Source organism: Electrophorus electricus, chromosome 1 (assembly GCF_013358815.1).
Source record: "Electrophorus electricus isolate fEleEle1 chromosome 1, fEleEle1.pri, whole genome shotgun sequence".
Lineage (NCBI taxonomy): Eukaryota > Metazoa > Chordata > Actinopteri > Gymnotiformes > Gymnotidae > Electrophorus > Electrophorus electricus.
Window position 1 is genome coordinate 39,274 of NC_049535.1, and position 23,844 is coordinate 63,117.

The window sequence follows — 23,844 nt, forward strand, 5'->3', positions numbered from 1 at the left end:
TCAAATGGAAGACTAGTCAGAAGGGATTTTGTGTTTAATAATTTCATTAACTTCTGGTTAAGATAATCTTAGATTTCTATATTAATAAAGAGAAGAACATTTCCTCGCAAGACTAAATGTGTTAAATCTGTAACTCTCAGAGCTTCCACACATTGATACCAGGGAATCTGTGTGTGTGTGTGTGTGTGTGTGTGTGTGTGTGTGTGAGAGAGAGAGAGAGAGAGAGAGAGAAAGAGACACCAAACTAACAACTGATGATAAAATAAGACTTATGCAATTGCTAGCATGTGTGTGTTGCAAACAACTAAAGGATGATGATAAGACATATTGTGCCATTGCTAGTCTGTTTGTGTGTGTGCGTGTGGCATCCCCACTTGCTGTTGGAAATTTTGCCAATAATTTTAACCAGCTGCAATGTTTTCAGCCTGGAATACAATCACAGGACTTTTAACTAGTTTACTTGTTTTCTGCATGCTGTGTGGTTTATTTTAGAAGAAGGCAGAGAGACTCTGTATCCCTGCAGGTCTTCCATTAAGGGCAGCTTCAAGCACTGGGAACATCAGTATTGAGGAACATAATCTCATCCTCAAATCTGGGAAGTTCAATACAGGACAATAATTTGTTTTTGACTGATGATTTACATATCAGATTGAAAAACTGACTGGGCAGTTGGTGACAGTGAATATGCTTCTCCCTAAAATGAGGTTCCATAACCAGATTGAGAATAAATATATATTGTCGTATATTCATTCCTGTTTTTGCATATTCATATTTCTCTATGGACTATGGAGATTTACAATCTATTTCTGAGAGAAAGAAAGTCACCCTCTAACCCTCACCCTCTAACCCTAACCATCTAACCCTAACACTCTAAGCCTAACCCTCTAACCCAGCACTTTAACCCTAACCCTCTTACCCTATCCTTCTAACACTAACCCTCACCCTCTAACCCTAACACTCCAACCCTAACACTCTAACCCTAACCCTCTAACCCTCACACTCTTTCGTTGGACATCTGTACATTTTACACCCTCCTTCCAAAAAGTGTGTTAAATATGTATTAAGGATTGGGAACTTTAACTAAATACCCCTGGGACATGTCTGGGACATGAATACACTTTGCTGGTGCCAGCTACTAACCTGTGAGCTGCATCACCAGCATGTGTGACTATAACTAAATCACTACTCAAATACTACTGCAGAAATGCACTGTCTGCTCATTGTGTATTGTATTTATTGTTATGATATTATTGCACTGCATTGTATTGTTGCACTCGTATAATGTGTTGTCTGTTGCACTTGTTTTGTGTTGCACCATGGTCCTGGAGGAACATTGTTTCATTTTTGCTGTGTACTTGTATATAGCTGAAATCACATTAAAGCCTTTATAACCTTATAACTTTATATAGAATCTCTTATCTTACTCACACTCCCATGTAGTTCCACCACCTCAGAGCATCAGCACTTCATAGATTCTGTTTACTCTGGGCTGCTTTGGCTTTTCCATGGTGTAGTTCTTCATAGGCTCCTTTACAAGTCCTCTTGTTTGTTGTGAATGGTTGTCTTGGCAAGTGCAGGCTTCTGGAATGTTCTGTGTGTGAGTCTGAAGCAGGATAAATGTTTGGAGGGAAACATGATGAGTCTACCCTTTCTCTCCCAGGGTAAGATAAACACTGTTGGCATAAGAAAGCCCTCTTAACCTTAAGGCCAACCTCAGACTCAACTCTCTCATTCACTGCCGGCTGCTATGTGTGTATGTGTATATGTGTGTGTGTGTGTCTGTGCTATAGCTGTTCCAGTAGCACTGCTTGTTAAGACACACTGTGGGCATTAAATGGCTACTCTATCCTTTTTAGATGAAAAGAAACATTCAGTCACTTTCAGGACAGTTTCCATTTGTTATATGTATTACAGGTTATATACCTATGTTCAGTGATATTGACATGTTGTTCTCTGTACTACAGGTTCATATGTTATTGTAATTGCATAATTGCTTGATTTGACCTATTTATTTATTTGATTGTTTGCATGTTTATTGTTTGTCAATAGCCAAAACCTTATTTTGCTGGTTTAAGAATCAGTTTGCATAATGATTTTCTATACAATATTTTAGTTCTCTGAGGTTGATTTGATTGACTAGGTTGAACAAAACTACACCTGTAAATATAAATATATAGAATTTTAATATAAAGGTAAAATTGGTGTAACACAATAACTAATTATTGCGTAAAAAAGTTACTCCGTTACAGTGATGTGAATATTTGAAAATTGTTACTTTACACTAGTAAAGTGTGTATCACTGAATGATACAAGAAACTATATGATTTAAACTTATCCAAGTAATTGACCAAATTATTCATATTTCACCCTCAATGTGTTTATACTGCATGTAAGCACTGCACAGTAATTTTCATTATTATGGAAAATGTTTGTGTGACTTTTGACCCTCACACTGCCTCAAATATAAGACTTTTTATAAGTTTCATACATATGTTATGTGACTGTCTGAAAATAATTAACATAATTTTCACAAATTAGAAAAATAAACTCATGGTATGCAGTGAAGATTTAGATTGCAGCAAACAGGAAAGCTGTAATGAATGAGAAATGAAAAGTGGATGTGTGTTTTCTTTGATGGTGATTTTGGTTGTTAATTTGAGGCTGATGTCACAGCAGTCCTTTGAACACTGCTGTAGGATGTTTCTGAGGTCCCATCATGCTGGAATTATAAAAACGTGTTATGGGTGTGTTTATTCTGCTCTTAAGAGGAAGAGTGCATTATCAAACCCAGAATATATTAAGGCTGTTATTGTTAAAAGTGTTTTTAGGATCTCATAAATTCTGGATATTTACCATGGTCAGGCCACTTCACCTTTAACCCTGCTCTGTGTTGGGTCTGGGAGATCTTCACCTTCAACCCTGCTCATTCTTGGGTCTTCTGTGGGTTCTTCTAAAGCTCTACTCACATTCATTGCCCTACAGACTCTCTCTCTCTCTCTCCCTCTGTATGCATGTGTGTATGTGTATCTGTTTGTGTATGCATGCATGTGTACGTGTATGTGTTTTTATGCATACATGTATGTGTATGACAGCATTTTTAAGATGTTTATAAATCTATTATGAATCTTTTTTTCTTATTCATTCACTCTTAATATAAAGCTTTGGTGAAGTGGCTGGGTTTCTCACATCCTGGGATCTTTAGCTCAAGTTCACACTATAATACTCACCCTGTTCCTTTCTAAAAGTACATGCAGATCATGCAGATGTTTGCACGGCTGTGCAGAGAACACTGTAGCTAGTCTGGGTTTACAGGTTTTGTAGGGTTTTACACGTCATTGTAGAGTGGGTGGCACTGACTGCCCTTTATTATGGTGGCGTGCATGCTTGTATGCTTGTGTGTGTTTGTGTGTGTTTTATTTGTAAGAAGTTGACCGCTGTTAATGTGGTCTCTAGCAGGAAGGCTACCTCATGTACACAGAGATGAAACATGCCACCGCATGCACATACAAAAATATTATCATGTTAATATGACATAGTACACATACATTTTCATATTTGCTGTCTGAAACATTACATATTCATGCAGGAATCTTTAGCAGATGAGTGAGGATGGCTCATTCTTCCACGATCAGATCACTGCTGCTTCTCATTGTTTGGGTCCTTCATTCTCTCTTTTTGCCAGCAGCACCTTTTGCCTGTTTTTGTGTGATTCATTCATTCTCTATTTGTCATTTTCCACTACAGCTAATGCAAACTGCCAATTTATGCCATTTGGCCAGTTTAATTGATAACAAAATCTAGAGCAGGGCCTACTTACACCACTTTACTGTAGAACGCAAAGTTCAGTATTGGTCTTTAATCATTCTAATTTATAATTGTAGATTACTGTCATTACACATCTATTTTTTTTCAATGAGGAAGTCAGTTTAACATATGCACAGAGCAAAAATATTCATTTATGCATCTACTTAAGATTTTATATTAATGGTTAATATATGGTCTCATGGTAGGCAGGAAGTGATTACCAGTGCTAGTTAAACTATTGCTATTTTACTAATTCATAACACTGATTTTCAGGAAATAGGCCTACTTTTAGCAATCTGGACTATAGCACGACAGATTAATATCGCAGGGTTTTTTTATATGCACCATCTGTTCATCTAACAGTTTTCCTCGTTCGTGTCTACCGTACTAGATCGTCATTGACCTGTGGCGGTTATAGGTCTAGCTTCTGTTTTCTTAGCGTTTGGGTTTTGTGATAGGCTAGATCTGCTGCGGTTAGCTGAGTGAGCCGAAATAGTGACCAGAGCCATTTAAATATGGAGGTGTGAAGCCCTACCTAACTGTTAAGATGGTCGAAGTAATACTACCTGCACAATTTGATGATCTACCTTGGTTGTCACGATGCCGGCTGGTTAGTGTCGTTCACGCCGCAAAAGTCTTATCTCTGATCACATTATCATCAAAGTCTATGGGCGAGATAAGAATCTAGACAGTACCCTGAAAGCAGTGATTCGTAAACTAAAAGTACTCTTTCCTAGAGGCATTGCCTTTACTACATTTTCATGCCAATAGTAAAATACATGTACTGTGACTCTAATCACTCGATATTGCGCATTATCCCTGTTGAAGTTTATGGTTTCAACCTATCCCATGGTTGAAACCGTAAACTTAACACATTCTTTATTAGAGATAACTTTGTAGCAAATTATGCATATTCGTTAAATGTACCATTACACGATAACTCCAAATCTGTTGTCCAAAGCCGCCTATACGAGTGAGACGGAGCTCACCAAGACGCTAACCTTTAGAGACATTTATACGATCGGACAGCCTTAAAGCTAAACGAAAATGATGACGCCAATTATAAATCTCTAGGTATGTAAGTTAAATAATAATGAAGTTTCAAAAATAATTTTCTCATTTTTGTTTAGAGTTTTTCATATATTACTTTTTAGACGCTCAAAATTAGAGAGAACGTCCAAAGTAATTTAAAACCACAAACATGTCTATTAAGCAATTTAATAATGCACAAATGCATATTATTATTCATAATAATAATAACAATAATAATACACACAACAACAACAACAATAATAATAATAATAATAATAATGTTTCGTTTCCATTTTCATTTTTCTGTTTAATTTTTCCAACCCCCAATTCCTACAAATAATATGATGTGCATAAGAAGCAATACAGGTCTGTTTGTGGTAATTAGTTTTATGGTATATCATCGATAAACTCGTGTTGAATGTCGCAGTTTAGTAAGCCTGTCTTCTTAAAGGTCTCCAGACCCGAACGCTAAACCCACAAACTCACAATCACCTCGCTCAGCTTTATTTCTGTATGAATGATTAGAACAATAAATTACCATAAGTAATTTTACCATTACTAACCCTAACAATAAATTACTTTGCTCAAGAGGCACAAAATGTCTGTCACTAATCCACTTAGAAAGGCCTGTACTTTATATAAACAATTCTGTCAACATCATTCCTATCTTTCGGAGTCCCTAATGATTCGTATAAAAATGTCAGAGAGAGATACAGATGCCCATTTTGAATACATTTTTAGTATGACTGTGCGGTTTGCATCCGTTCGGTTTCGTTCACACTGCTCAACTTAGAAAAGATTCTCACTATAGTTTCTTTTCAGCACGCGAGATTTGTCCGCCGGAATTGTCCGGTCAGCTGTCTGATGGGAAACCCACTTTCCTATGAAACCCCGTGACTCGTGCTTCAGACGGACTGACTGTTAGTCCAGGCACGAGGACACTATCGTTCTCACGACTCCATCGGGCTCGGTACCATACTATTGGCTACCAGACTATTCGGAGTGTCCGGTAATTGTGATGACAAAGAAGTCACATCACTGCCCGATGAGTTGCTTCTAGATCCCGATTCCGAGAAAGATACCTGTGAGTGAGAAGAAAATTAACTGTTTTTTCATGTTTTATATTAATGGTTAATTGTGCCATTTGATTCCAAAATGCAGAAAATAATCCCTAAACCATGGAAAAATAAAAATAAATTAATTATCACCAATTTTGTGGTTGCACCTTCGCACACCGATATCAAGTACAGTTCATGTACGGTATCTTTTTCGCGCGCCTGAGTGAGTTGGCATTCACCAGCTGCTGGAAAACCGGTTGCTCCAGATCCCTCTGGAGCGCGAACTCGCCCAGGGCCTTCCAAGGCGGCTGGTAGGTGTGCACCTCCACCGGATGGCCGGGCACGGAAGCGTCAGGCCTGACAGGGCTTCCCGCGATCAGCGCAGTGTCCGTCAGGCCCTGACGATTCTGAGTCAGAAAACATTTCAATAAGTCCATGTACCTAGGCCTTTAAGACTAGTCCTTAAAAAACAGGTAAAAAAGCTATTTTAAAAAACTTTTCCCTTTCAATTAAGATATTCATAAGCGTAACTGAAAAAAACATCTGTCTATACTTTTAAAACCGAGATTTACAGTGTTCTCAAAATCAACCTCGAATGAGTCCTGGCACGGAAACTAAATTATAGACTCACTTAACTTTGTCTTCCAATTGTCTAATGTCTGAGGCCGGTCATTCATGATAATGAACTTTAAACGGTTACTGACACTCGCTACGGTGCTTGAATCTAAAATCCACCCCCATTATCTGACTATGTATGCTTACGGTCTTATCGCCGTGTTGCTGCTGTTGTAGCTGCTTCATTAGTATAGATCTTTTCTTGTCTTTGCACCGCTTGTTTTGGAACCAGACCCGAATGACCCGCGGGGTCAGACCCGTCATCTCAACCAGCTGCTCCTTCATGAGCGCGTCCGGCCGTGGGTTTGCGTTGTAGCACGTGCGTAAAGTGTGTAGTTGCTTTTCGTTCAGCACAGTTCGCACTCGCGTGGTCTTTTCTGATTGTCTGTGCACAGGATTCCTGTGTGGCGCCGGTCGGACCGACATCGGATCCGCTAAAGTGAAAAAAATGAACGAGAAATGTTGGTAATTATAATGCAAATAATCTTAATCAACTATATCAGAGAACACACGTTTCTATACTCATATTTTGCCTTGAATCAACTGGTTGAGTAATTAGACGTTGCCGATTTACCAAAAATATTAGCATCATCAGCAGCAGCAGTAGCTTATCAATAATGTTCATAGTAAATACATAGTAAATAAATAAACGCTAAATATTAATTTAAAAAATCACGTAAAAATCTTAAATCTTCTCACAAGAAATGCGTTACACTGCTGTGTTAATGTAAGTGACTGGTAGATTGTCCGTTTGCGTACGTTGTCAATATAGCACGTGCACAAGAGGAGTCGTTGTCGTTTTAAAAATGTAATTAGGCTCCAACCAGTCAGTCCAGTCGTGCAACAAACACTATTTCTTTTGGAAAACCCTTCTCAGACTTTTCAGAAACGAATTAAGACGCGGAAAACTGAGTCATGCTATTAAGATAATGGGGCATATATATTCATTTATTAAGATAACGGGGCATTTGTGTGTGTTTGTGTGTATATATATATATATATATATATATATATATATATATATATATATATATATATATATATATATATATACACACACACACACACACACACACACACACACACATTTATTTATTTATGTATTTATTTATTTACTTAGTTAATTAATTAATTAATTAAAAATAACGGGGCATCCTTAATCATGTAGTGCTGCACTGACCTGCCATATGTAACACTCTGTTGTGGATATGGTCTGGGCTGTGTGAACCCATTTCGTGCTCCAGTAGTAATCCGTGATCTTTTCTACACAATAGTTCGTCATCTCGTACGGAGAACTCATCCCCTGGTATGAGCTGCCGGCTACAGACCCCACAGCGGAAACACGGGATGTGATAGAGGGTGTCCCGCGCGCGCATGACCAGGTCCTTACGACTGAAGCCCAAGCTGCATTTTGCGCATTTGATTCCGAAAAGTCTGTCCAAGAAAGGAAATACTAAACATACACAATTTATACAAGGCAACATAGACTAATAGGACACTGTTAGGATATTTCTATTTTAGACATCTACATGTTTTATGTTAAACAGTTTATTATTATTATTATTATTATTATTATTATTATTATCATTATTATTATTATTGTTGTTGTTGTTGTTGTTATTGTTGTTGTGGTGGTGGTTAGTTACATTTATATAGCGCCTTTCTCGAACTCAAGGACGCTTTACAGACAGATATCAACTCTTACAATCACTCATCCACACCGATGTGTTGTTTAGAAACCTTCCAACTATTTAACCCATTCTAAACATTTCTGAGGCTATAAACGGTGGTCTTGCAATTATTTATCTACGTGTCCTGTGACGCTGGTGTGCAATACTTAGGGTTAGGTTTACAGATTCTTCTGTAAATACCAAATATCCCTTTATTTGTTATTTAGATTCTTGGTCTAAACCGACTTGTATTCTATGTATATCGACTTTACTTATGTTATATACTTTTAGGATATTTGAAACCATACCTTACATAATCTCTCTTGCAGTAGGTCTTCCCCTCGCGGACAAAGCAAGTACAAGTCTCATCGAGATACTGGCTGCATTCTGCGCATTTCAGGCAAGTCGCGTGCCACTCCAGATCGGGGGAGACCCGAAGGATATACTGATCATGGATCTGACTTCCGCAGCCGACACACATCGCCAACCCAGACTTCTCTGCGCATGAAAAAACAAGACCATCACTGAGCGTCATCTACAGAGAGATCAGAGTTCAGATTTTGCAGTTAAACATAATATTGAAGCACACAGTAGTGTCAAGTTTTTCATCAAATACATACAATATAACACATTTTCAATATACTTAACATCCATAGCAGAAAAACAGAAGCCTGCTTAGGAGTAAACAGTAAATTCACCTGACTGAGAGAAACATTTGTCGGTAAATTATGCAATTCAGAGAAAATTCTTCAGATTTGCTTGCGCGCAGTTACTTACTTTTGGAATGATCGCCCATATCATCCAAGAAATAATTCAATATTATATCCACCATATAGGACACAAAATACGCGATCAAACCAAGAAACTGTATCGTTAGCACTCTGCTGCCTGACAAGTATAATTGGAAATTAAGAGAGATGGAGAAAGGGAGAAAGAGAGTGGATGAGATCGCTGTGCACAGTCTGCAGTGTCTCACACACGATATGACGTCACACTTTAAAACGGATTCTTCAATAGTGGGCAACAGGCATCTAGGGACAGTCGTAGGGGGAAATGATTGATGACACACCCCGGATATGATGAAACAAGTGCATAGTTTTACCATTGATTATTTCTAGTTAGAAGACTGCATAAGGTACTCACTGAATGCTAATGTACATCAGGCTATCAGAGATAGGAATGTTCAATAGTTCAGTGCGAAGCATATCAGGCCAGTTAGGGTTAGGGTTAGAGACAAGTTATGAAATATTTACACAACATTTTGTATGTTGTGGTTTTTGAATACTGCAAATAATAAACCTAGGAAAGAGTTGCTATAATTTTTATTTCCAGAATGATCTAGGTACTTTAATGGCTGTGGTGCTTCTAAAACAAAAACATGATGACATCTATTGGAGTAACAATCGACTATTTGTGGGAGTTCAAAAAGACACTTGAACTAATATTATTCACAAATTTTAACCATCAGATGTTATTTATTGATGTGATATTGAAACAATGTTTCTATTTTTTATCTACAGAGTGAATTCAAGTGGACAGTTAATTTTTTCCTTAGACAATGTGATACCGTATTAATTATGAAACAGTTTTGATTAATATGTTACCAAAATAACTGATCTCGTTACATTTCACGGACAAGACGTTAGTAGTAGGCTAAATTGGAATAAGTAATAATTAGCCTAGATTTAGGACATTGTTTCATATTAGCAGTAGCAGTAGCAGTTACAGTTCAACAGCATTGGAAATGATACTTTAAGGAATTAGCCAATTAACTAATAAGGAATAAGATCTCTACAAAAATGAACAGGTATGTATTCATTTTTAGTACTGGTTCAAATAGTTCTGTTCCAGTAGTCTAAATCTTCATTTGGCGCATGCTATCCTTACATGAACTGGGATATTAGTTATTATTATTATTATTATTAGTAGTAGTAGTAGTAGTAGTAGTACTAGTAGTAGTAGTAAACAAATGAATAAAAATATTGTAATATTGTTAGCTATAGCCATCTCACATAGGCTAGTTTATATTTTACTGCTTGCTTCAGATAGACTTAATTTCTTGCACACTACAGTAGATTACAAATTATATACTATATCAATAATTATAAGGGCACTCCGATGTTTGATAACCACAACACTTGTATGAACTGTTACTGCTTAAATTAGGCTTTGTTTTCTTATACGACTGTGAAACAGCTACAAAGTCTGTAAGTCGTAGAGTACTTTAAAATAATAACTCTATTCATTACAATAACGTTATATAGGCCTACTTGATTTCAGTATGTATGGCTAATCTAAAAAGAGACAGACAAAAGGATCAAATTAATGAAAATTAAGGAGAGTTCATAATTTAGGGAGTCTCCATTTACAGCTCTAATTCACAGTATGCCATCACGGGTTATCTCGCGATATTGAAAATAACTTTCGAGATACAACATAATTGCATAAAGCAATTACTAGACCCAATCAGAGATACCCAATAGCCAGTAGTTAGATTTGTATTAGGACCTCTTCAATTGTTCTACAGTCTCTTTTCTACAGTCAGTATCTTAGTTATCTTCAGAAAGCTTTTCTTGCTATATGGCTGGTAAGGCTTTGTGAACTCGGTAATATTTCATCGACAGCAGCTTCGACAGACAGTAGCGTTTTATCCTTTTTAAGACTTTGTTGATGTTTGTTTACTCTAAAACTGTATTTGTTGCGTCAGTATCTTAAATATTTAAAGAGACATTTCATCAATAGACGTTATAATATTTTAAGTACAGACTATACAAAACAATTGCTGTATAAACCAAAATGTATTAGAAATTGCACATATTACCAATAAAGTGGTTTAAATATATTTTTCAAAATACCAATAACTTAAGTGTACCTCTCAAAATGGCTATTTTGTGTCCCACCTTGATGGAAATGATCTCTCAAGGCAAATATAATATTAGAAATAAAGTTATCCCTATTTTTGTGTGGTTTGACTGATACAGGTAGCACTTAAGCATGAAAACACTATTTTGCATTGACACATTTAACAAATGTGTGTCACTAAAGAAAATAACAGCACTGCAGCTGCCAGGTGATAGTGTGAGAGATGTATGATTTATGATGCTGTGTGTGTGTGTGTGTGTGTGTGTGTGTGTGTGTGAGAGAGAGAGAGAGAGAGAGAGAGAGAGAGAGTGAGTATGATAGTATTTGAGAGATGTGTGATAGTTTCTCTGTGTGTGTGTGTGTGTGCGTGTGTGTGTGTGTGTATGATAGTGTGTGAGAGATGTATGATGGTGTGTTTGTGTATGATAGTGGGTGAGAGATATATGATGGTGTATGTGTGTGTATGATAGTGGGTGAGAGATGTATGATGGTGTGTTTGTGTATGATAGTGTGTGAGAGATGTATGATGGTGTGTTTGTGTATGATAGTGGGTGAGAGATATATGATGGTGTATGTGTGTGTATGATAGTGGGTGAGAGATGTATGATGGTGTGTTTGTGTATGATAGTAGGTGAGAGATATATGATGGTGTATGTGTGTGTATGATAGTGGGTGAGAGATGTATGATGGTGTGTTTGTGTATGATAGTGTGTGAGAGATGTATGATGGTGTGTTTGTGTATGATAGTGGGTGAGAGATATATGATGGTGTATGTGTGTGTATGATAGTGGGTGAGAGATGTATGATGGGGTGTGTGTGTGTGTCTATGATAGTGGATGAGAGATGTATGATGGTGTGTGTGTGTGTATGTATGAGAGATGTATGATGGTGTGTGGGTGTGTGTATGATAGTGAGTGAGATACATGATTTTGTGTGTGTGTGTGTGTGTGTGTGTGTGTGTATGATAGTGTTTGAGAGATGTATGACGGGGTGTGTGTGTGTGTGTGTGAGAGAGAGAGAGAGAGAGAGAGAGCGAGAGAGAGAAGTCAAGTATGAATAATGGCTTAATCTGCCTCTTATAAGATGATGTATTGTGACAGGAAAATTAATGTTAAATTAATGTGTGTGCATGTGTCTCTAGGTGGTATGTTTGTGGTTGGATAGTGTGTGTGTGTGTGAGTATTCGTTTTGGTGTGGTGTGTGTGTGCCTGGTTGGTATGTGTGTGGTGGTATGTGTTTGAATGATATGTGGGTGTGTGGTTGGGTTATGTGTGTTTGTTTGTGTGTGTGGGTTGTATATGGTTATTTTTTTGTGTGGGTGTGTGTGTGGGTGATGCATGTGTTTTTAGGTGTTTGGTTGGTGTGCGGGTGCATGATTGGGAGGTGTGTGTGTGGTTGAGTGATGTCCATGTTTGTTTGTGTGGTGTGTGTTTAGGTGGTATGTGTGTTTGGTTGGGTGGTGTGTATGTTTGGGTGGGGTGTGTGTGTGGTTGGGTGGTGTTTGTGTGGTTGGTTGGTGTGTGTGTGTGGTTGGGTTGTGCGCATGTTTGTTTGGGTGGTGTGTGTTTTGTTGGGTGCTGTTTAGTCAGTGTGTGGGTAGTGTGTGTGTTTGGTTGGGAGGTGTGTGGGTGTGTGTTTGGATGGTACATGTGTTTTTAGGTGGTGTGTGGGTGTGTGTTTGGGTTGTGTGTGTTTGGTTGGTTGGTGTGTGTGTGTTAGGGTTAGGAAATTCTCCCTCCCTTTAGCCAGTGAGGCATGTTGGCTCAGCAGAACACAGAAAACTCACAGAGTGGCAGCAAACCACCTGTCCATTTCCATGTGTGTGCAGTCTGACTCTCACATGTTCCTAAAGCAGGAGAGATGACTGTCGGTTGTCCAGTGTGTTCACAGATAGATGCTGGACTCTCTGAGGTCTGCAGCGGGAGCATTAAATGGCACTGAAATATTCATATTTGAAATATTCATGTTTGTCTAAGAGCAGCTGATTTGCCCTTCCCAAGAGAGGCAACAGAGGAGTGGTGCTAGGCTGAATCCCAGCCCCGCCCTCAGCTCCACCCTCAGCACGGCAGACTCCGCCCTCAGCTCCACCCTCAGAACGGCAGACTCCGTGTGCGCTCAGCCCCGCACACAGATGTACTCTGTATATGTCTTGTATGTACTTCTAGAATTCCTGATGATATATCAGATAAGGAGAATGTATAGAGCAAAGATGGAAGCTACACATACAAATACAGTCTAATCATATGCATAATTTACATATATAAGCATAAAAATAAGTAAAAGTCAAATGTGTTGAAATATCACTTTTTAAAACAGCTGTTGTCACAAAGCAGCTTTACACATGTCGGTGTCCAAGCCCCCAGTGAGCAAGACAAGGGTTCTGCTCCCTGTGGTAGATTTTCTTATTATTGATACTGAAAATCGGCTGCACCTTTTGATCTAAGCAGACATGGTGGGTCATAATGCACTAGGAGTTCGCTAAGGTACTGTGGAGCAAGATGATTCAGTGCTTTGCAGGTCATTAGAAGTATTTTATAATCAATACGAAATTTACTGGAAGCCAATGTAATGCAGCTAAGATAGGAGTGATGTGATCAAGTTTTCTAGTTCTAGTAAGAACTACTAGGCTACTGCATTTTGAACTAGGTGAAGCTTGTTTAGGCTCTTAGTGGTATAGCTTGATAGTAAGACATTACATTATCAGTACATAACTGATAAATGCATGGACTAGCTTTTCTGCATCATGTGAGGAGAGTATGTTCCTAATCTTTGCAATGTTCCTGAGGTGGAAAAAGGCTGTCCTAGAAATTTTATTGATATGAGGTTCAAATGAGAGACTGGGACCCAAGATCTTTAACTGTTAAAGAAGGTGTGAATGGGAGACCAACAAGGTTTATTATGTAATTAGATAGCTGTCCTAGCTGTCTCTGGGCCTAATAAAAGCACTTCTCTTTTGTCAGGATTAAGTGAGAGAAAGTTTCTCAATATCCAGTGTCATAGTGTCATATCCTTTACACATTGCTCAGTAATATTAAGATGATGTTTGTTCTCTAGTTTGGCTAAGATATATAATTGAATATTGTCAGCATAGCAGAGAAAACTTCCACAGTGTCTATGTATAATGCCACCTAGAGGTAGCATATATAAAAAAACATGGGCCCTAGGACAGATACCTGTGGGACACCAAAACAAACCTTGGTGTAGGCTGAAATGTCTTCATTTATGTGGACAAACCGGTAGCACAACAGCATTTTAGTCTATATAGTAAAATGTTGTGATCTGTGGTGTCAAATGCTGCACTGAAATCAAGCAATATAAACAAAGAGACATAATCCTGGTCAGAAACCAACAACAGGTCATTAACTACTTTAATCAGTGCTGTCTTTGTACTATGATTAGGCCTAAACCCAAACTGAAAGGCTTAATGTATCTGGTTCTGATATATGAGCTTAGCTGCTGAGCTAAAGCTTTTTCTAGGATCTTAAAAAAGGGAAGGAATAAATAAAGAGAAACCAACCTGTAGTTTGATAGTTAACGTAGTTCAAGCTTAGATTTTTTGATAAGTGGTCTGGTTATTACTAATTTGAATGATTTAGGTACATAGCCAATGTTTAAGGAGAAGTTTATTAAATGTAGTAAAAGTTCGATTATTTGAACCTTGAGATCACAGATGTTAGCTCAGGCTCTTGGATAGAGGTAAAGGATAATAATATCTTTATTGGCTTTGATGTTCTGGGATAGGGTTAGGCTAATAAGTGCTTTTCTATACTTGATAAGGCTCTCCTGGCATGTGAGCTGGAAGAGTAAAAGTTTAGTGTTGCGTCATTTACGTTCTACCTTTTGAGTATTCTGTTTTATATTGCAAATATGATGACTATACCAAGGTACTAATGTTTTTCCATAATTTCAGATACACTGTAAATATGAATCTTGGGTGACATCTCGTGGCGATCAGCAGAGGGTTGTCTGGCCTCCACTCTGGATTGTCATTAATTATATAGTATATATAAATATATATATAAAATCAAGTAAGCTCTACGAGCTCTAAGAGTAGTTATAATAAAGTAGGCCACTTTTTCAGGGGTAGAGTGAAAACAGATTGCTGTGGTTAATTTCACTTTGTAGTTCAGGCCATTGGACTCTAAATGGAGGTTTGGCCAGTGACCACAGACACTTCAGTGACCCAGAGACTCAGTGAGGAACTGTCTTATGAATCCTCACATGTCCATTATCCTCCACAGGGGAGAAACACTGAATTATTCAGGCTGTAGAAGGGGAGGCATGAACACAGGTTTGTGTGTGTGTGTGTGTGTGTGTGCAGACACAGATGCTTAACACATGACAATAACAGAGTAATCAACAAGCTTTTGGGTAAGTGTTGGATTTCAAGTTAAATTTTCAGGTCTGTATCTCTCTGATAGTGGCTGTGTTAAGAATTAAGAGTATAACAAAGTTAAAAACAATTCTTTGATTTCATATTTAAAATATAAATAAAAATGTGGAAGAAATTAAATTGAACGCTGTTCCTGAGTTAGCATCTTGTCCTGCTCACTCTGTCACTCACATCACACTGAGCTGCCCAAAAATGTGGGCAGGGCTGAAATGCTAAAACATTCACAAATTGCTAATTCACTTTCACTTTGTTCACTGTGAGCAAAATTAATTCTCTCTCGACCTTAAATTATAGTGATTCATTTTCTTGAAGAAATTTGAGCTCTATGAAAATGTCTTTTCTAAATATATATTTAGCTTTAGTCTACAACTGGCTTCACTTTAAGACCTTCCCTTTAAGACCTCACCTTTAGAAACTTTACATTAACTGCTTCACTGCACAATCACAACTGCAATATCAGCATGCTTTCACCATCTTGTATTTGAGTTGGTACTACTGACTTGCTTTTAATGAACTACTAAATACTTGAATATAAATTTAATTAGCAATAATATTGTTCTAAATGAGCAACAGCTACTGTGATCATTAAGCAACAGCCAAAGAAATTGATTTCTCTGATATGTTTCTATTTGACAGCTCCTTAATTATAATATGTAAAGATAAATTATTCACATGTTTACATAGATATGCAAATAGGCTGACAAGCCATGCAGCCCGTGCCTTTACCGGCTGAGACTGATTTACTTTTTTCTACATGCTATGGTTACTCTCTGCATCATTAAGGTTTCAAAACAAACATCCACATACAAATTAATCCACCCAATCAATTATAAATCATCCCAGGTGATTGATGTAATTAATTTTTACACAAGAATCATTCCATGCTTAGCCTGATTGTGTGGCCTGGACGAAGCTGCTTGTAATTCACTGTTTTCTTATGTGCATTTTAGGATTAACATAAACTGATATAACTGTATAAATGTGCATCTTAGGTCTTAACATAAACTGAGACCTGAGAGATAACGATAATTGTAGAGGTCTAGAGGAAAAGATTAAAATAAAAGGACATTCATTTGACCTGCCAAACTGTACTGAGTTTCCCCAACCTGGACTACAAAGTGACCCACCTGACATTGAAATACTGGTGTGAACAATATTTATCTGGAAACTGTAAATTATCAGATTAAGCTCAGTACCATAGGCTGTCAAATAGTACACAATAACTTAATCTATAAGACCATCATTAGCTAAACTACCAGAATATCATTTTTTGACCCAAGTTAATCTGCAACTGTTTCCATTTATTGTTTCCAGTTACGGTTATTATTTTTATATGCAGTGTTCTATCCCACGTCAAAGGAGGGTCTCTGGTCCTGCCAGTGTTTCCTTACTTCCTTGGTTTGTTCATTAGGGGTTGAGACATAGTGCCTATAAAGCTGCTTTTTGACAAAATCTATTGTAAAATGCTTTATATAAATATATTTGGTCATCCTCAGCATCCCCAAAGAGAAGCTACTCCCTGGAGGCTGTGTTCATTTATTCATCAGTAGTCCATCCCAGCAGAACCACCCACAATGCTACTTTACACCAGTGCAGACACCACAATCAGTGTCTTAATGAAACACAGGGAAGTTACACACAACTCCCTCCCATCCAAAACCACCTTTACCTGTAAATGGTCATCACTCTCTTTGTGTATTTTATCTGTATTTGTGGTTCATATAATTATTTCTGTTTTGTGTGTTAACTCAGATTTTATCATAAGACTTTTATTGTTCCAAGATTAATTATGAGCAGAATAGTCTAGTAGTTATAAGGGAAATCTTCCAAAGTGACTTGTGTTTGCCCTACAAACCTTTTCTTTAGGAGACAATAGTGGCCAGGTGCTCTGTCAGCCCAGAGACACAAGTGCCTAGTGCAGTATTGGGCAAACAGAACACATACTGAAAAACATCATCATTAAGTGCCCACCAAGAATCTGTTGTTTCAGATTTACTAGTCCCCAGGTGACACGAACAGATGCTATTCACTGTTTCTCTCTGTGGAATGGAAGTGCAGGATTCCCTATGCAAGAGCCTGTGTCCTTACTGAATGAGGGCAGCTTCAGCACTGAGGAACTAGTATAATCCTAAAAGCATTTCCGTCTGCATCGATCCAGGAGCCATTCGTAATGGGACAGGCACCCTGCTCCAGTAGAGCAGAACCCTCAGACTGACTCCCAAGCAGCAGGCAAAGTGCCACATTTCACTCCAGCCTGGTACTCTGGCCACTGGCTGCCATCTTACACATAGATATAATTTTTTCTGCTGTGAGGACTCTGGCCTCTTTTACCCTCAGGGAAATAGATGATTTATTATTTATTACATGTTTGAGGGTTTAAAAAATTTTTTTTTAATTAAAAACAACTGAATTAGTCATCTGTGGTTACTTATATGTGCAGCTAGGATTAGGGTTACTTATATATGTAATTGCACAATTACAAAATTAAAGAAAATTTATATATATATTTTTATATATATATATATATATATATATATATATATATATATATATATATATATATATATATATAGAGAGAGAGAGAGAGAGAGAGAGAGAGAGAGAGAGAGAGAGAGACAAAGAGAGAGATATTTGATGAAAAGGTGTCACCTAGGGTACAGTTTCTGATCAGGTTGTTCTAATCTTGAGTTTCTATATTTAATAGATTTGTTTGTGAACATTTTTAATGTATCAGCACAAATAAACTTTCAGCTACATAGCCAAACTAAAACACACACACACTGTATGTAAGGTAAAGTACTCAATAACTAAAATAACACTGCATATGCTATACAAGTTGATTACTCAATACAGACAAAGATTTAAGACAAATATTTCTTCTTTTATTGGCGTGTAGGGTTTGAGGTTGTGTTTGTTTGACAATGACACACTGTAAACAAAGGCGTTGGGCCAAATTCTTTTTTTTTTTCTATTTATATTGTCCACGTTTCTCTCAGGTTTTTCATATTTATAACATACAACAAAAGCAGAGGTTTTGTGCATGTCACTGAGTTGCTGACTTTATTTTGTAATCAATAGAAGCTATTAGGACAAAGTGAAAGGGTCAAAAAGGCTTTTACTTTCCATCAGTCCTCAAACTGTTGTAGCACAAAGGCTTTTGGCTTTGGTATATTTGGAAGAAACTGTACAAAATAACATTGCATATGCGATATATATGATGCATTTGTGTTTTTATAGCTGAAAAATACAATTGAATTAAAACACAATGACCCAAAGCAAATATTTCTGTACTTATGGAGATCCACAAGGACGTCAAAAGAAGAAACAATAAACAGCTAATTCAGAGTCTCATTTAGATCATGTTTTGGGTAGCATTCAGTAGGACAAAAAAATGCACTGTAATTGCACAAACCACCATTTAGAAACAAATTCTTTTTTAATAAGGGATTGATTTTAGTTGTATAAATATTCCATCTATTTTCCATCTTTAAAATTTACATTTTATTTCACCTGCTAAAGCATATTGGTTATGATCAAAATGTGACGGTTCAGTCAATTGTTTCAGGAATTGTTTTAATCAGTTAACCAAAACAGACTCCACTTAAACGGGAATGCAATCAGGCCCTCTCTCCCATAATGTAAAGGTAATAAATAAATGTAATTTGTGGCATACTTTGCATCTCCCCTTAACACTGCCATCTGCTGGTGAAGTTTGTGATGGTACATTTTCCCCAAATAGACAAAGACAGTGAAACAATGAAAGCCAGCACATCTCTGAACTAAAGAAAAATAATTCTAATTTATTAAGAAGTTTAACACTGAAAGCACACACACACACACACACACACACACACACACACACACACACAGTCATTGGAGTGCAGCCTATTCATTTAACTGAGTACAATAAAGGATTAGGAATGTTTACAGTGACTAACTGCACTATTGTAATTAGTAAATGCCCTCCAGAAGAAAAAGAAAATGGCGCAAAAAAAAAATTTAAAAAAAAAAATTATAAAAATAAAGATCAATAGAACAAATCAATTCCATTCAGTTCCCACGCAATAGGAAAACAGACTTATGTAAAGATAGCAACTACTTTAACATACAAGTGCCAGGCACACCAGAGTAGTTTCAAATTAAGCCACTTTTTTCATACTTGTAAATTATTACTGAGATGATCTCTACAGAACACCTTCCCATTAAGAGTAGAAGCAACCCTTACATACATGGCAGTGGTTATTGTAGAAAAGTTGAACCCCTGCACACCAGAATAATGTACATTATGTAACACGGATGTAAAAAGTCCATTTTCAAGTCAGTGTTAGCACCATGCCAAAACAGACATACCACAAAATCATCTGTCCTGTTCATATACACAACAGTTTATCGTTAATTAAGAACATAAAAGAGAAAGCTACTAAGAGAATAACTGGATCCTCTCCAGTGGTTAACAACCCCCACAGCGACCCTAAACCTAACCACCCCCACAGCGAGGATTCAGGCCAGATCCAGCAATGGGGTTAGGGAAACCTCAGAATCGTTCTTGTGTGTGTGTGCGTGTGTGTGTCTGCATGTACGCACATCATCCCAGGTGCACCAGACTCATGATGGTGGTATAGCCGTGCTGTAGGCCGCTGGCGTCTGTCTCGCTCAGTGTGTAGCTGTCTTTCACAATGCGGTCGCAGCCGATCTCACCATTTCCAAAGAAGCCAAATAGAGGCACGGAGGGGAAGAGCTTGCGAAAGGCGTCAGCCTCCACGTTGTGCTGGTTGTTGTAGTGGTTTGGACCACGGGCCACACAGGCGAACATGAAGCCCACAGTGTTCCTCTCTGGGATGTTCGCAGCCTTCAGCCGTCGTATGGTGGCCTCGGCTGCACTGGGGCTGCTGACGTCCTGGTCCAGGAGCACAGACGCGCCCTGGATCCTGGAGCCACTCATAGCAAGACCCAGCACCCCAAACGAACCTGGCAAACAGCTGGTCACAGCACACAGAACACACACAGACACACACACAGACATACATCCATACATGCGAACACTTTTCAGAGTGAGTATTCATGAACAAATCATCTGTGACAATCTGCAGATACATTCAAAAAGAAGAAAAAAGAAGCCTGAGCCCAATTAACTTACCAGTCTTTGCGTTGGGGGAAGACCCTTTCCACATGACCGCCAGCAACAAGAACATTACTGTGGGCCAGAGGCTCCAGCAGCTGGTTAAGGAAACGCCCACCTCCTGATTTAAAGGCATTGTAGCCAAAGAGCAGCACCACCTTCATGTCAGGGTTCCCCACCAACCCTAAAGAACAAAACACCAACACTCCACCTCAAGTCACTCACACAAACACTATGACAAGTCCACAAAGTGGACAAATCAAATCTACTAACTTTAGATCAATTATGTAAACTTTTCTTTTTACCAAGATCTATAAAAAACAACACACATTAATTTATGTTCATAAATATTGCAGAAAGAAAAACAAAGCACTCACCTGCTTCCTCCAAAGCGCTCTTAGTGAGACTATTTTTGCAGAAGTGAAATGATCGTATATGAACTCCTTCCACAGCAGGAAACAGGAGGCTGAAACCTGCTTCCCCCTCCATGAACTCCTGCGGCGGTGCACGGTGCTGGCCACTAGGGGTCACTGTAACGTCAACAGTTTATGTCAGTTTGGCTGTGTAGCTGAAAATTTATTTGTGCTGATACATTAAAAATGTTGTCCACAAACAAATCTATTAAATACAAGATCTGAAGATTAGAACAATCTGTTCAGAAACTGTAGACTAGGTGACACCTTTTCATCACATTTATCTACTTAAGATGACATATTATTTTTGAAAAGGAAATATGAAAAATTTAAGTATTTTTAAACTTTCCAAAAATGTTCTTCAGAAATTAAAGAAAATAAAGTAAAATAAGAGAGAAAATACTGGATAAATGATGTTATTCTGATAAACTTCACATATAAGCAGACAAGCCTTTCCACTAATACTGCTGATTTGGACTGAAATTGACACTCGTTCAGCCTGCACGATCCAAATGAGCTGCACACTGACATTTATTTAAAACAATTCAGCAATGACCAAGACACATAACAGAGGAGCAGAGAGACTTACACACAACCCCTGGGGTGATGGCACATACGATGTCACAAGATCGAGGCAGCAAACGTCTCAGTTTGTCCATGGTGTCCAAGTCCCCCTCCTCCTCACACCTCCTGGCTGTGTTTACAGGAGAAATATTCAGTAATCAATCATTACAGATTATGGGAAAAATACTGAGAAATCATAAAGTTCATTAATCAGAGTGACTACACAAAGCATCAAGGGCCTCTCACCTTTTTTGTGTCTAAAAGAACCATTACGCCCACTGAAGTTTTCACTGTCTATCATTAATAAAGCTGTCTGAGGCAGCAGGAAGATGTTCTGCAGATAGGACACAGAGACAAATAATAAGCAACAATAATACTAGAGCAATAATCACAGGATTAGGAGTTAAAATAGGGTTATAATAATAATAATAATAATAATAATAATACTAGAGCCATAATCACAGGATTAGGAGTTAAAATAGGGTTATAATAATAATAATAATAATAATAATAATACTAGAGCCATAATCACAGTCCAGATGTTCTCTCCATTTGATTTGCTGTGAAGCTAAAGGAAATTGCAAACTACTAGAAGCTCCTCAATGGTGCTAAGCACCAGTGATCAAGATCAGCGGCAGTAAGCCATAATTCTGTAATAAAGACTTTCTTTTTATTATATTGGGCACTGTGTACACCATAAGTAAGGTTTGTCTGTTTTTACTAAATATGATTTGTCTAGCAATATCACCAACTATTCCATCCTTGCTGGTTCCAAACTTTGAGTCTATTTCATGATAATAAGTAGAAAAAAATAGACGCATCTGACTTCCAAGCCCTCTTTCATTGCTCCGAGGAGAACATGTTCTTCATATCTGGATGATCCAGATGCAGACAACCAGGTCATTTTCTGCTGACTGCGCAGGACTCTGCGCGCGCAGTTCCTCCACAGCCTGCACACTCTGCACAGAAAAACCATTAACACAAGCTAGTGTTACAATTCAACCAAACCCTCGCAATACCGCGATAGTGCTATACCAGCTACATCAACGGAACTTGCTCTTCAATGGCGTAAGTATCTTGAACTGCCAGTAAATCTGTAGCAGGTTTACAAGCTTTAAAAATGTAATAAAAGTTTTACTTTCGATACTACCAAGATATCCAGCTAACGCCAACCGACCTGATCTACAATAGAGAGCTAGCTAGCCGCATACTTCAAATATTGCTAGATTTGTTCATGTCTCAAATGTTTTCAGCGTGTTTACTCCTAGTGAATGTTAGCTCTAGTTCAGATTTTAGTCCGATTGCCACTTATCACTTGAAGATCACTGGCTAACTACCGTGTGTCGGGCACGTAACAATTAACCAAATATCTAGCTAATGCTAACGGTGTTTAGCAGGAGATAGGAATATGGACATGATCTGGCTCCTTAAACATAGATACAGCCAAATAAATCAGGTGGGCGATCTGGCTCCTTAAACACAGATACCCCAGATAACAACGCAGCTGGGTGAAACTGCCCTCCTGTCAGAATGTTTAGCATGTAGCGTCATCATTAGCTTGCTAGCTAACGCTAGCTGAGCAACACTAACCCCAAACCTAACAAGGCTAGGCTAAAGCAGTTCACTATTAACTACCTCGCTGTCTTGAAGAGCGCTTTAGTGGGGACGAAGGTCAGGATCCTCTCGACGACTTCAGCCACATTACTGAGCACAAACCCCGCTTTACTGTCCGCTGGACCGTGAGCTGCGTCTCCGTCCATCTTCACGATACACTCCGGCACGCCTCTGATGACGTGACGGAAACGGAAGTGTGTTTGTGAGTAGGGGGTTTGCTTGGTTTGGTTTGGTTTGGTTTTGTTTTTTAAATTTTCCAAGAAAAAGGTTTTACTGACCATTCCAACATACACAGATAGGGCATTGACAATGCTACACACAAGGGAATACAAGGGGAAAAACACACATACAAAATAAATGTTGCACCAAAAAAAAACAAAAAACAGATTTAACTGGGGAGTGGAGTTATACAAAGACCGAGTGATTTACAAATGTCAGCAGACTTTATAGCTTTCCTATCTGTTGACAATAGTCCTGATATACAGTTTTATCTCCTGTATAACTACCAATAACAAGGGCTTGTCATTACCACATTTTCATTTATTAATGTAGAATTCTGCCTAAATTATAATTAACAATATAAAACTATTTGCTTTATTTCTACAAATATCATTAAATGTGAAATCAATATAATCAATTACAAAGACTTTCTAAAGCAATTTTACATAATTGCAGTGTCAAAATAACTTAAATACGTGCA

General features: G+C 38.0%; 2 protein-coding genes across 2 annotated transcripts; both read right to left on the bottom strand.

Moving 5' to 3' along the window:
- Positions 1-5,148: 5,148 nt before the first annotated feature.
- LOC113584701 (insulin gene enhancer protein isl-2b-like) lies at positions 5,149-9,011 on the bottom strand. The gene is made up of 6 exons (XM_027021780.2): positions 8,957-9,011; positions 8,488-8,677; positions 7,690-7,943; positions 6,657-6,943; positions 6,134-6,301; positions 5,149-5,918 (listed from the first exon to the last, which is right to left on the bottom strand). Exons 1-6 carry the CDS (start codon positions 9,009-9,011, stop codon positions 5,787-5,789), a joined length of 1,086 nt encoding a protein of 361 aa, XP_026877581.2. The 3' UTR covers positions 5,149-5,786.
- A 9,460-nt stretch (positions 9,012-18,471) lies between these two features.
- fbxo22 (F-box protein 22) lies at positions 18,472-23,312 on the bottom strand. The gene is made up of 7 exons (XM_027021778.2): positions 23,166-23,312; positions 22,357-22,489; positions 21,777-21,864; positions 21,556-21,660; positions 20,931-21,083; positions 20,572-20,737; positions 18,472-20,413 (listed from the first exon to the last, which is right to left on the bottom strand). The coding sequence occupies exons 1-7, from the start codon at positions 23,288-23,290 to the stop codon at positions 20,020-20,022; spliced, it is 1,164 nt and encodes a 387-aa protein (XP_026877579.1). The 5' UTR covers positions 23,291-23,312; the 3' UTR covers positions 18,472-20,019.
- Positions 23,313-23,844: the final 532 nt, after the last annotated feature.